Source organism: Hyposmocoma kahamanoa, unplaced genomic scaffold (assembly GCF_003589595.1).
Source record: "Hyposmocoma kahamanoa isolate Upper Pololo Valley unplaced genomic scaffold, ASM358959v1 100021, whole genome shotgun sequence".
Taxonomy (NCBI): domain Eukaryota; kingdom Metazoa; phylum Arthropoda; class Insecta; order Lepidoptera; family Cosmopterigidae; genus Hyposmocoma; species Hyposmocoma kahamanoa.
This window is the reverse complement of record NW_020653200.1, coordinates 2,966,422-2,981,416: the sequence shown is the minus strand read 5'-3', so window position 1 is coordinate 2,981,416 and position 14,995 is coordinate 2,966,422. Positions and strand designations below refer to the sequence as shown.

At 38.0% G+C, this 14,995-nt stretch overlaps 1 protein-coding gene across 2 annotated transcripts in view; it reads left to right on the top strand.

The window, feature by feature from the left end:
- The window catches only part of LOC113232044 (venom carboxylesterase-6-like), an 18,360-nt gene extending 4,832 nt beyond the window's left edge, over positions 1-13,528 (top strand). For both annotated transcript variants that reach the window (XM_026466700.1, XM_026466774.1), the window contains exons 2-9: positions 4,178-4,330; positions 5,770-5,911; positions 6,759-6,953; positions 7,373-7,569; positions 9,407-9,560; positions 9,883-10,055; positions 10,932-11,206; positions 11,869-13,528. In XM_026466700.1, the coding sequence (XP_026322485.1) occupies positions 4,178-4,330; positions 5,770-5,911; positions 6,759-6,953; positions 7,373-7,569; positions 9,407-9,560; positions 9,883-10,055; positions 10,932-11,206; positions 11,869-12,055 (1,476 nt within the window). In that variant the 3' untranslated portion in view covers positions 12,056-13,528. The remainder of the gene's footprint in view (positions 1-4,177; positions 4,331-5,769; positions 5,912-6,758; positions 6,954-7,372; positions 7,570-9,406; positions 9,561-9,882; positions 10,056-10,931; positions 11,207-11,868) is intronic.
- The last annotated feature ends 1,467 nt before the right edge of the window (positions 13,529-14,995 follow it).

Below are 14,995 nucleotides of genomic sequence, written 5' to 3'. Positions count from 1 at the left end.
TTTTTTTATGGCGGCCATCTTGGATTCGCCATTTTGGAAAATTTTTAGTTCCAGTAGAACCTGATCAGGTTCCTTGATAATTTTTGTTTGAAAGCCATACCATCTCTGACGCTTTGGCCGGGCAGGTGGTGTCCTACCTGATGCAGACCACGTCTTGAAAGTTTTGGATTTTTCTGGTATTTAATATTCTCAGTCAAACACAATCCTTGTACATTTATTTAACACACCTCGATTCGTTCTAGGAGAACAATGACGTTGGACGGTGGAAATTGTATGGCGGCCATGTTGGAAAATGAAGTACTACAAACACAATTTCATATTATGGGGCCTCATACGCGGCCAAGTGCCAAATTTCAGCACCATCGGTAAATTTTTTTCAGGGGGCCATCTTGAATCAACCATTTTGAAAAAATGAAGTTGACAGTCAATTAGCTCCTATCGTCTTTTCGGACTTTAGTTTAAACATAATTTACCTATCTCTAATAGTTTCAGAGATATAGTCCCCCGAAATTTGTATGGCGGCCATTTTGTTTTGCGAATTTGAAATTTTTTTACTCCCGGTAGAAACTGCCCAGGGTGTCGAGCAACATTTGTTTGGAGACCTTAGGGCTAAAACGTATACTTCGCACGTGCAGCTGGGGTCCTCCCTGATGCTGAGCACTTTTCGAAGGTTTTGGTACTTTTTGATACTCACCAAATCCACCCAACCATTATTCGCATACGTCATTCTTATACACCCGCGTTTCTTCTGGGAGAAAATGTGCTGGTCAGAAAAACCGAAAATACACTTGTATGGCGGCCATCTTGGAAAATGGCGGAATTCAAATTTCGTTCGCAGATACATACTATGAACCTCTATTCACGGTCGGATGTTAAATTTCATTCGGATCGGAGCATTTTTACTTCTGGCGGTCATTTGGAGTCCTCCATCTTGAAAATTTTTTTACCTGCAGTTGGCTCGTACTATTCTGTACATTTGCTTGAGCGCCTCTCATCTATGTCCAACACTCGCCCAGATGTAGGTCTCGGAACATAGTGGACTGTGGAAAATATATGGCGGCCATATTGGAAAATGGCGAAATCTAGAATTTGACCGCAAATTCGTATTACAGGCTCCCAAACATGGAAGGCTATAAAATTTCAGCCGGATCGGAGCACTTTTTTGTCTACAGCCAGTTAGATCTTGTCGCTCTCTACGATATTAGTTTGAACGCGATCTACCTATGTCCAACAGTTTCCGAAATGCTGGCCGCCGAAATTTGTATGGCGGCCATTTTGTTTTTCGAATTTTGAACTTTTTTCACTTTCCTTAAAAATTGCCCAGGGTGTGTATGAACATTTGTTAGGGGCACTTTGAGCCTAGACGTATACTTTGGCCGGACAGCTAGGGTAGTACCTGATGCGGAGCACATTTCAAAGAGTTCAATAGTTTTTGACGTTCATATGACCGATATAACCATTACTCTCCTACATCACTACGTACCTATCCACCCTTCTTCTGGGCGAAAAATGACTCCAAAGGGCGAAAGTTTCACATGTATGGCGGCCATCTTGGAAAATGGCGGAATCAAATTTCTAACCCCAGATTTGTAACCTAAGCCCCCATACACGTCCGCATGCCAAATTTCGGCCGGATTGGACCACCTATTTTTCGGGCCGCCATTTTGAGTCGGCCATCTTGAAAAAAATTTGTCACCGGCAGTTGACCCCCGCCGCCCTCTATGACATTTGGTCGAGCACCCCCCACCTACCTCTTGTAGTTTTCGAGATATAAAGCTCTGCAATTTGTGTGGCGGCCATCTTGTTTTTACGAATTTCGAATTTTTTTCACTTCCGGTAGAAACTGACCAGGGTGGCGGCCATTTTTAGTAAGAACACCTTTCCGGTAGGTCTTATACTTTAGCCGCGCGCGTAGGCGTTTACCTGATGATTTCGGATTTTTCTGGTACTCACGGGACCGATCCGTCTACGAGTCTAGTACATTATTTTTACCCACCGGCACTCCTTCTGGGAGAACAATTATGTCAGTATCTGGATCAGTCAGTGGTAATCGAGCTATATATAGTATAACGTGATTATTACAAAATGTTCCTCATCAGGAAAATGTGTAGGTATCCAGAACTCTTTATTTCTCTTGCGTAATCGTATGTATAACAACAACGCCAAAAGTTCACGGAGGTTGAAAGGACACCTAATTAAGGAACGACTTAAATGCTGTGTGCCACACAGAACCAGAACAGCAGAAATTTGAATCTCTAGATGTACAAATGACATAATTATTAACTGTGATTCGGATTGGATGCAGTGCTTAAGCGACATCCGCGGTCGTCTGGGTTTTCTAAATCTGTATATACTCGTACCTGTCCGGATCAGTCGCGCAAACGCCCTCACACTGCATCTGCTGATTATCTGTTGCCGAGTTTTTCTTTTATAGACTTGTTTTTTAACTAGCCTGCAAAAGTGTCCAACTGCTGGATTTAACATTAATGGTTATGTACGTGTACAATTACTTAACCAATAACCGGCTGAATGGCACAGTATGTAATGTATTTTTTTATCTATATTTCTAGATCAAGTTATTGGCAACGATACTTGATCAACGTTTGACCGCGTTTTTGCAATAAATTCAGTTTTTTATAGTATTTATCATAAAATCAACTGTCGACTGCAAACTTAAGTATGATTCACTAGGTGAATTTAATTTTTACACATTGTTACTAGTACGATCTAAGACGGCGTTAGCTTACCAATATGAATGCACTGCAAGGTGCATTCATATTATTTTCTGCGGCGTACCTCAACTAGTTACTTACATAACTAATTACGACGTATTTTCCGTCATGTATTAGGGAAGTCTGGCTTATACAAACTGACAAGTGTTTATACTGCATTTTGAACGCTATGGCAAATGGTGTAAGCCTCGGAACCGCTGTCGCCACGATTAACGATTAATGCTTAACGTTCTGCAAAACAAAGTTATCCATATTTTAGCGGTTTTATTTTGGTTTCTTATAACATAAAATCTATTACCATAAACAGAAAATGGAAATTTATTAAAATAAAATAAAATAAGACAACGATGGTATGAAACACGGAGTGCCCCTCAGATCTTTGCGATTTAAAGCTCTGAGTGGCACTGCAACTGTTGTGGACAACCGTGTAGTTTACCACCCGACACACTACATGTTCGTCCCCTCACTTGATATTATAAAAAAACACCACCACGGATAAATAACAGGTGCGACTATTATTCTTGCACTCAAAAGTAGCAAAATACACCATTTTTCCGCGATTTTCGAAGTTTATCGACATTATCGATTATCGACACGGCCGCACTGCGACGCGACGGCAATTTCGTGAAAATAAACTCATATAAACGTATGTCGGTGGCCGCACTGCAGAAATGACATGCGAAATTTATTTGTTCATATCCTAAAGAAATTTCAAATGTTCTAAAAGTAATGAGATGTCACAATTTCCGACAAAATATGCGGTGATGCACCTGAGCGGCCGCACTGCCTCGCGGTGTTCGTGCGAAAGAGCATTCGAGCGAAGAGTTACGAAGGAGACACCGCACCTCTTTCCACAACGCAAACGTGACTATTCGTCGCGTGCGGCGTCAGTGCGGCCGCCGCTGATCGCCTAACCATCATCGTCATCGCCTAACCTGCCTGATGCGGCCACCCATTAAGCGACGTAGCGTCGTTTCGCTGGCTTCTCTTGGCTTTTGGAATGCGGCCACCTATTATTTCGCGTCGCCGCCGCGTCGCTGTCGCCACACCAGTGCGGCTCTTGCCTAACGTACAAAGCAAAAATGGCGGGCTGGGCTCAAGTATGCGAAACTCCGCGTATTGCTGACACACGTACGACGCCCACTAAGCACTTCTATTGTATTTATTGTACTATGATTTTGGCTGTCACACAAGCCACGTTCACGTACTTACGTACATCGACTGGAACGAAATGTTTTCGTACATTTATTAAATGTGGCTACCTATTTTGTACAGTAAATGTTCGCTAGCTCTGTCTTTGCCAATCAAAATACTATCTGTGTGTGCGGTACATTAACCCATCTACATATTTATACGATTAACTTCTACCGATCCTTAAAGGTCTTCGTATATTTTAACAACGTGATGAAGTCAGCACCAATTTTCAAGACTATATTAATTTTCAGGCTCCCATAGCCGTTCTGCCGTGGACAGAGACCTTGATCGCAACCAAACCAAGTCCTTTGTGCGTTCAAAGGAATCCATATGTTCGGCAGATAGACATAGAAGGCCAAGAAGACTGCCTTTATCTAAACATCTACACTCCCCATACCAACAATGTACGTTTTATTTAAAGAGGTACTTAGGTGTATACGGATTAAGATAACTATTTGTGCAATAATCGCCTCTCTACATTGCCGCAGTTCGTTGAAAGGGCACTTGTGACAAAAACTCAAAACCGATAAAATAATATTTATAGAAGTCAAATTAAAAAAATCTACTTTTCTTTTGCGGTAACTGCATACCTTATCCACCTAGAAAAAAATATAAATAGTAACACGGCCTTTCTTTATTGATCACGGTAGTAATAAATAACAACTTTTTTTGAAAATATGTGACATGTGCCCTTTCAACTAAAGGCGGCAGCGTAGCTGTATTTATACGGATTTAGTTCCTCGTAGTCCTATTAAGCATAACAAATTGGTTATTTTATTGATTATTAGACCACATTGTACTTATCCATTTTTATTATTTAATGAAAGGGTCATCTAAAAATTTAATTAAATAACTTTATTTTTCAATTATTAATACAAAGATCGAATACAAAGAAAAATTCCTTCGATCTGACAGGACTCGAACCTACGTCTGCGCCACACCATGGCAACCGCTCTAACAACTGAGCTACAGATTGAATCAGCAGACCTTACGAATTTCTCTATACGTTTGTGACAGTGTCATAACATGCAGGCAAAGTCGACCGTACCGCCTTATGGCAGTCATGGATTTATTTTATATTTTAATTGTATTGTACTTCTCAACGTTAAGATTAAGCAAAAAGTTTTTGTGCTCGAAAAATCTGAATGTATTTCGCATATACTTGAAGTATAGAAAAAAGTAAACATTTGCAAATTTAACTATACTTTCATTGACTTACTAAATTAATTTCATAAATTCAAATTCTGCAGCATTTTCAGTATTTTGAAATTATTTATTTTATAATTATCTAATGTCTAATAGAGTCGGGTTCGTAATTCCTTATTTACCGCCCTTAATAAACAATATATATTTACCGTTGCGCGATCAGTGAGAACTCTGATCAGCCCCCGTAGCATGATAGTGCGACGCGTGCAATAAAATTGGAATAAGCGCGCACTATTGGCTGTCTCAATCAGATCCAATTTACATAGCCAATAGCGCGCGCTTATTTCAATTTTATAGCGCGTGTCGCGACTACCATGCGAAGCCATGCTAGGGGGCAGAGGTTGACAAAAGATGTCGCTTTATAATAAATTCTAATATTGATTGTAATTAATATTATGTTTTACTACCATGATATTACTTAATTTTTTCTCAAATTACTTCCCTAGCTTGTTATAATTAATAACACAGTTCCAGTCCTGTCATATCGAAGTAATTATTCTGTGTTCGATTTCACGCAGAAATTTCACAAAAAAATTATGAATTATCATGGTACTTAGTAAAACTTAATAATGTTTATTACATCATTTTATTTACGTTTTACCAGCTATAATAATAGTGTTTAAATAATATGTTTTAGGATTTGTTGCCAGAAAAGAATCTACTCCCTGTAATGGTGTGGTTCCACGGTGGTGGATGGATGTGTGGCGGTAGTGTCATGTACGGCCCTGACTACCTTCTAGATCGCGACATTGTTCTTGTCACCACTAATTATAGACTGGGTAAGGAAATAGTAAAGACATTTAAGACCATCTATTACCGGTTAGACTAACAGAGGTACTCATGGGAGATCTAAATAATCACCCTTTTTAAAAGGTTTTAAACGCAAGTAATCATTAGTTACAGTCCAGATCAAAAATACTTATAATATGAATAAAATAAGAACAGGTGGAGAAAATTTTACACAAATCCGACGTCGATTGGCGCCCGATGGCGACTGATGGGGCAACGGGCGATACGACGTGTCACTAAACCGCTAAGCAATATGCAAATTTTGGGATAAATGTGATTTAATGACTTCAGTTCAAAACTAAAATTTAGCAGGTTCTCTTTAGTAGATACTTGAAATATCTCCATACAAAAATTATGTATACCTAAGTTAGATATTTTTTCTTAATAATATGCATTTTAGACTTAGCTTGTTTTCAGTTAGGACCGAAGAAAGTACATCTTATCATGTGTGTTTCTTTAGAAAATATCCTTATGTCTATCGTATATTTTTTATAACCCTATTATTAAAATGTAAATACCTAAACCATATATTTTGATCTCGCAAAAGTTTTTCCCGCTTCTCTTCCGTGATTCGCCTCAATAAATAAGACCATTTCGATGAGTAGGTAGTTTTTTGATCATATTGGTGAGTTAAAATTTGATGCGCAAAATTTGTTAGAAACTTAAACATTCGTTTAATGTACTGCGAGATGCAAGAGCCTCGCAGAGTCAGTCCTCTTCTTACCCAAGTCTTGCATGGCCAGTCTTGGTCTTGCTACAATTAGGTAGTCTTGAAATGTATTTTTGCAAGATCTTGGGCAACACCAGTCAGCTATCACGTAGATTAAGATGTTTCAGGTCCTCTAGGTTTCTTGTCTACTCAAGATGAACACTGCCCCGGCAATAACGGTCTCAAAGATCAACAAGAAGCGCTAAGATTTGTTCAGAAGGTCATTCATAGTTTTGGAGGAAACAAAAACTCTGTGACCATTTTCGGGGAGAGCGCCGGAGGGGCTAGTGTTCACTATCATATGATGTCTGAAACTAGCGCTGGTAAGTAACGCAAATTAATGATGTCTTTAATAACCATGCTAATTAAAAAAGAATCCATACAAAAAAGTAAACAAACGAACCAAAAAGTCCAGTCAATAGTGTATGATTATCGCATTGCTGTAATAAATTTATCAGGCGGTAAGAAGTTCGTTTGCGACGGACAGAAATAAGTGAATAAATCATTAAAATCTTGGTAAACAGATGCAGTGCACCGAACTTTGCCTAGGATCCATAGTGACTGATATATCTTATGTACTTAACTCAGTCGATTGTACATTTCTAAAATTGCACCAAGAAACCATTTTGAGTTAGTCATATTTATAATAATAAGATTTTTTTTTACTGTGCTGTTACTAAGACTACAAACCATGATTGTTGTACTATGAGTAAGATAGTCGGCGTGTGTCTCATTGTTCTAGGATTATTTCACAAAGCAATATCGGAGTCTGGCACAGCGTTGGTTCCATGGGCGGAAGCACCTCCAGGCGAGGCGCTGCGCAATACGTTCCGTCTGGCCAAGCTATTGGACTGCCCCCAGGCGCCTTCAGACAAGATGCTAACTTGTCTACGCGCTAGAAACAGTTATGATATAATCAACACGGAGTATCGCTTTTATGTAAGCTCTATATATTAGGTTTAGTCATTTCCATCGGTCTCCAAGTGTAACAAAAAACTATAAGTACCCTACGACTAAATCTAGATCGTTTTGAAGATGATAAAAAAATTGAACAAAAAATAATTTTACATCTCTGAAAACATATTAGATTCCCTATACATTTGTTTAAAATTTGAAGATATTGTTCTTCTTTTCAAATTTCGCCAACTTCTTCTTATCGTGTCGATACTTTTTTATTTTAGGACTGTATTGACCCTCTATAGTACGTTGCTACCTTGATTGCGCTGTCCGTGGCCGCGTAGAGATCTTCCTCCGTACAGATATTAAGGACACTTGTGTTACTGTGTGTGTAAGTGCTGCATGGACTGTGTTGGGGCACCGCAGTCACATTGGGTTTGACTAGTAGGTATCCCTGCTGGAACCCCATTTACGCATCGTATCTTTGCAGCGTCCTACCTGAGTGCGAAGACGATTTAAGCACTTCCATACGGGCCACAATTTAATAGCAATACAGCTTCATGTGAAAGAGTTCGCCCAAGGAGGTACTGCCACCTTACGCATAGGTAAGGTGGCAGCGCAATGCTCACATTACTGTGAGCATTGCGTTCCGGGTTTTGACGGGCAAGGGTGCTGGTGAAATTACAGGCAAATGAGACTTATCAACCTATGTCTCAGGGAGACTGGCGCAGTGACGGTGTAAGGAACTCTCGAGATTGTAATTTGTACGAAAGTACGAACATACTAGGTAGATGCGAACCGGAATAGCTATTCGGATTACACCTTTAGTTTTCGTCCCCACTAGGGATTTTAAATACTTGTTTCTTATACAAGTTAACTAAACTTAATTGCCTCTGTGGTTGAAAGTTACCATGCTAGTCTGCCACGCAGAGGAGTTTCTATTCCCGGGCCGGGAGAAATATTTGTACGGCCTACATTCATTTCTCTCGTGAATTTGGGTGTAATTTGTAGCTGTCTTATGTATGTGTCCATGGCACCCGCGACATAGGGTTTCCCTAGTGCTGCGCTATGAGTGTGTGCGTTATAAAAAAGAACTATTTTTCTTAATATCTCTGGGCAATGTTTGTGTTTCGACTGTGGTCGAATTTTTGTCAGTCAATTGCCCTTTACACTTGGTGCAGACTGGACGCACTCAATCGACTTGGAAGTGCACGGAGTTGCTACTACTCTTTATTTTCGTTATATTTTTACTAATTTGCTTGTTATGGGATAAATGTTATTATAAAAATAAAAATATTTACAGCCTTATAACTATTTCATATGAAAAACAAAACAACAATAAAATACGTACTTCTGAATTCAAATTGATGTAGATGACAAGTTGGAGCCTGCGACTTCGTTTGCGCAAAATAAGTACTTTAAGTAGTCTACTGTAGTATATTAAACTTCACACTTTTAGTGGTTCTCCGCGCAAACTTACATCCCCTATTTAACCCCCTTTCAGATCTATTTTTGTGACAAGAGAAAGCCTATATCCTTCTCCTAGGCCCCATCTATCTCTATATCAAAATTATCAAAGTTGGTTCAGTGGTTTAGGCGTGAAAACGTAACAGAGTTACTTTCGCATTTAAAGTATTAGTGTGGATAAATCTATTATAATGGCTAGACAGGGTAATTGATATTCGGACGCATTGGGAAATCCGAAGATCGCCTAGAGACAGTAAGAAAATAACTGTACTGTAAGTGCTTTTCAGCATTCATCGAGTATACTCGATGTCAGCATTATACACTCTTTATGCATTGTTCTTGTAGGCCATTACTCTAATCATTAAAATTGTTATGTTACTACCGCAATGTTATTTTCAATATCCACTTTCAGGTGTGGGATTACGAACCTTTGACTCCATTCAAAGCTGTGGTCGAGCCCGACTTGTCTGGAGCCTTTTTAACTAAGAACCCAAGACACCCGACTCCACCATCAGTTCCATGGTTAACCGGACTTACCAGAGATGAAGGATGTGTCAAATCTGTCTGTGAGCTCTTCTTATCTCCGTACATTTGGAAATCTGACTTCGTTAAAGTTCGATTCTATCATATGAGAAGAAAAAAAATTTTTCTAAATATTCCTGGTGCAGCAAACCAAAACGGATACTTCTACAGTTACATAACGCAACTGGAATCCATTGGGACTTTGGTACAATTTTACAACGTACCAATAGGTTCCCGAATTTTCATTACTTTAAATTCAATGTTATATAACTTGATATTGGATTAGCCAACACGTAAAATAAATTTAGTTGAAATGAACCATTATCGATAAAAAAAACGAAACTAAGTAGATAATGTACGTTACAGGGATAACTTCAAATACAACAAGATTGAAGGAGTTCATGGCAGGGTTCGACACTATAGCTCCCGTGACTTTTTACTACGAGAACTCTCCTTACGCGGACGTCATTACCAAGAGAATTAGAAATAAATACCTGAAGGGTCTCTCACCAGAAGAAATTAAATCTGGTATACTCGATGTTAGTAATAAATAACGTATTAAATTATCAGCTATAGCATTCAAACTATGAGTAGCAAAACTGCCTATCTAATTAACCTTCTAAGGCCCCGTGTATCAAAATGTAGATAATACGTAAAATGATTCTGATCTAGATAATATTATTTCTATGTACCCGTAAACGCCCAGTGTACATTATTATGAAAATACCGCATTCAAATTTAGTGCTATTACCATATACCTAGTAAACCTAGAAAAATACTTAAAAAAAATCTGAGTTGCAATTTTCAGACCTAAACGATGTTGCTTGGGACTGAAGCTTATAGGTAAATATTTAATAAATTTTAATGTATATTGGCCGTTTATAGCTTTTTCTATAGTATTTTATTGGGTCTGAAGAAGTAAAAATTGTAAAAGTAATAAGTTTTAAAAATGTTGCACATGCAGAAACGGTAACCTATCACAAACTCGAATTTCTTTTTTCCGAATTTCATTAGTCCGAAAATGGTTCAACTTTTTTTCATTAGTGCGATGACAGTTTTGGTATAAATTTCCAACACAGAAATGTCTTACAGCAGAAGTATCGTTGATCCGAAAACCTATTGTTACAATAATTATTATTAATTATTGTAACAATAGGTAATAATAATTATTGGTCAAACGGTTTGTGGGGGAAATAAAAATCGGGAAAAGAATAACTTGTCCATATGTCAAAATAGTGAAACATTAAATAGTGTAATGAAAAAAACCGTAACGTGTTTTCGGACAAATGAAGCAAAATCTATTCAATAAAAATCTAAAGGTTTTCGGAGAAACAAAATTCTGTAAATCATGTTTCTAGCTTGTGATAGGTAAAGTATATAAGATTTATGTTCTTCAATTGAGTATTCTCTTACAGATTTACACAGATTCAAATTTTGCATACCCATTGATAGAGGCTGTAGAATTGGCATTAAATTACACAAGAAAACCAGTATTTCTGTACGAATTAACGTACAAAGCATCGAACAGTTTTACTGCAATATTTGGAGATCCCGAAGAGAACAGTTACGTGTGTCACGCTGATGATCTTTTGCATTTGTTTCCCATCGTCTTCCATCGTGACCCCACAACGAAAGATCTGGAGATCAGCAAACTTATTATCACTATGTGGACCAATTTTGCCGTAAGCGGGTAAGTACATAACAACCTATCACTGTCATAAAAAATCAGACTTTTTTTTTTATAATTTCAAATGACGGGATGAACAACATGCGCTTGATGATAAGCTATATGCTCGTAATAAGCGCACTGCCACTGAGCCCGTCATCCTGAGACATAAGTCCCATGTGCCTATAATTTCACCAGCACTCTTACCCTTCAACACCGGAACATAGTAATACTGACATTACTGCTTGGCGGCAAAAATAGGTAAGGTGGCAGTGCTTCCCTGGACAAACTCTTTCACCAGGAGCTCTCCTGCTACTAAAATGGTCAATGATATCACACTGTAGGTAACTAATAAGACTTAGTCATTCATTTTAATATCACTATGATCGGACAACCCAAAAATTTACTCGTTAAAACCATCTAATTAAGTGGTATCATAAGTACTGCTATGTTACCACTTAGTTAGATGAAAATCCTATTGGACCCAATGGTGGAACCAAAAGTGAAATGGATAATCCGAAAGAATCATAAGTGTCAATATCCTAATTGCATTTTGTTCTCTAGCTTAACCCATGTACGTCCCATTGTTAAGTCGTTTAAAGAAAGAGTATACCCCATAGTCCTCCACAAAGGACCAATGCGTTTAGGTCGATTTATTTTCTAATCGATCAATATTTTCATTTTAGGAATCCAAATAAACCCGAGAAATTGCCAGCCGTATGGGAAAGAGCCACCAGTTCACAAAATATGGAATATTTTGAGATAGGGGACGACCTGGTAATGAAAGGCGACTTAGCCTCTCGATCGCGATTCTGGAGCACGCTGCCCTTGTGGCATAACATCCGCAGTCGTACTTTCGTGGACGAACTATGACCATATTTTTCAATAACATACAAAATAAGTATACTACTTCGTCTGTTCATGAGTTTTAAGACAAAGTAATAGTTACATAAAAATTTAAAGAAATAAATATATTTTTAAAATTCTGAGATAATGATTAATAGACACTAACCAACAACTACCAGCAATCATTACTCAAATGACCGCCTCCATTCCTAATACAAGCTCTTAGACGTTCTGGCTAATCTTGAGTCGTTGCACGAAATTTCTCCAGTAGGATTCGGTTCGCTTCTTTGGTGAGGACCCACTCTGCCAAAAGTCCTACGCGAATCCAAATTTGGGTAAGACTTTTGGCAGACCTTGAGCTCCAATTCAGTCCATAGACTATTCTCATGTGGGTTATGATCAGGACTGGAGGGTGGCCATTCTTCCGCCGCGATGAAGCCCGGCAAATTTCTCTTTCCTATGCTGTTTGAGTCGTTTTAGCCTTAGGGGCCGGTGCTGAGTCTTGCTGGAAAATCCATTCTTTGTTGTGAAATAGTATTAGATAGGGATTTCACCACAGTCTCTAAAATATCACTTTGATAATTTTTTGGTTTCATCTTAACGTCTTGTTGGCAAAAATGGAGCCGAGTTACACCTTCATACGAAACGTTCACACTATGCCATCACACTCACATGATGGGTACGCGAAGCATAAAATTTGTAGTTTCGTCTGTAAAACTTTTCTTCGACCGTGAAAATTTTTTCGTCGGTGAAGCGCATCTTTTTCGTATCGTGTCTCCTAAGCAGCATCGGGCAACGTTGGCGTCGTAATTTACGAAGGCGATCATTTAGGAAGTGAACTTTTCTACGACTCTACGATTGCCTTTAACTTGGGATCGTATTTCAGTATTCTATTGACACTCGAAATGTTAGACTGCAAATCTGATTATTTTGATGTTCGCAGTTGTCCTTACAGACCGCGGGCGACAGATTCCCTGAAAGATTTTTCAAGGAATCAGGCACCTTGTAACATATTATGGTGTAATATACAAAATTGCGGCTTACCCCAAAACGTTTTATGTCACGCAAAACCTCCACGGAAAATCGCTATGTGTAGCGAAATTACAGTCGCACGATACTGTTTTGTTCCTCACGTGATAACACACATCACGAGAAAAATGATAGAAATTAATTTGAAAACCTACAAATAGAACACAAACAGTCCAAATCCAAAATTAAAAAAAAAAAAGTATTAAAAAGCTGCCAGTATTTTTTTGTTTTATTTTTAAAGTCAAAGTTTGTCTCAAAACTTATGAATATTTCATTACTTCGAACATTTCATGCTTACACATCACAGACCACATAAACATACTGGGATGATCTATACACATACATACATACGTACATTAAAGTTAAGCAAAACATGTTACACTAGCTGTCCACCAAGAACCAACCTTCATAAACTGTTTTGATTCTATCGAGTTTTTGTCGTTCATCATCTCACAAAAATGTCAATCGTCATCTGTGTCTGGAATTTTATGTCGATAATTGATCGATTAGTATTTTTTCCATCTAAAGAAATTATATAAATTATATATAATTATATAATTACATTGCTGTATTTTCTATTGTTTTATCACTTTTATTAACTAACTGCCCTTTTTTCCATTTAGCACTTCTATCCAGGGTTTAGAAACCTAAGAATTTTGTTAATTACTTATTTCATTGGATAATGGTCATGACAATACGAGTTATTGTATGAAACTTAATAAGTAGAGTAATTAAATTAATACCTGGAGTAAATAGCGCCACCGCAGACTATAGGTACTGTAAAATACTTATGGGTGTACACGACCTTTTCTGTGACATCATCATCACTACAACTATTTAGAAAACCCAAATAAAAGAATTTCTTTTTTCAAGTATTGCAGATAATTTTCCATAATATTATTAAGACATTGCCATGTTCCACATTCTCCGTATACGGCCCAACAATGATATGGGATACTTTGTTATAAAGTTTGTAGCATTCTTTATAACAAAGTAACGCCAAGGAACATCTCTAAATTTAATTTGTCTGAACGACATGTCCAGTTGAAAAAAACCATTATAAATTATATTTTAATTAAATTTTTATTGAATTGATATTCAATTATTTTTTGTGAAATTACTCCCACTAGTTTGTTATAATTATTAATACAAAGATCGAACACTCGAAAACAGACTCGCGCCTTTCTCATAGATGGCGCTACGACTAAAAAGTCGTTGAAAGACCAAGTACAAAGACACGACGCAAGCACATAGAAAAATTCGCGAGGTCCGTTGGTTCGTTCCGTGGCTTAGTTGGTATAGCGTCTGGCACGGTATGCAAGAAGACGTCGGTTCGAATTCGACCGGATCGAAGGAATTTTTTCTGAGTGTTTTTTCCGAGTGTTCGATCTTTGTATTAATAATTATAACAAATTATATTCTGTTTTTACCTGATAGTATACAGCTGGCTCTACATTTATTTGTTTACACCTAGTATTTATTTGGTCTGTGGTTTACAAATATTTTTTATCACGTCTCCGTGATGTCTTATTATTGGGCCATTAAAAGCAATCGCGTCGAATTCCGAGTGTTATATTATTTACTTAGAGTTAGATAAATTAAATACGTTAATGTTATTTTCCTAGTGAGTATCACTATGGTGTAGACATGTCACCGAATAATCCCCTAAATAACATTTTTTCTACTTACACACATCCAAACTAATATCCTATGCGTGAAGCGCGCTGTCCAGTACAACACAACTGGAAGAACGCCGGCTGGTCTTTGCTTGCTACCTTGATTTGTCGAAGGCTTTCGATTTGGTATCGTACGATGTGCTGTGGGACAAGAGTGATCGGCAAACAACCTTGCCTAGTGAGATCACGTCCCTCTTAAGGTACAGGTATAATCACCAGAAGAACACTGTGAGATGGGCGGGGTCTCTCTCTGATCAGGATG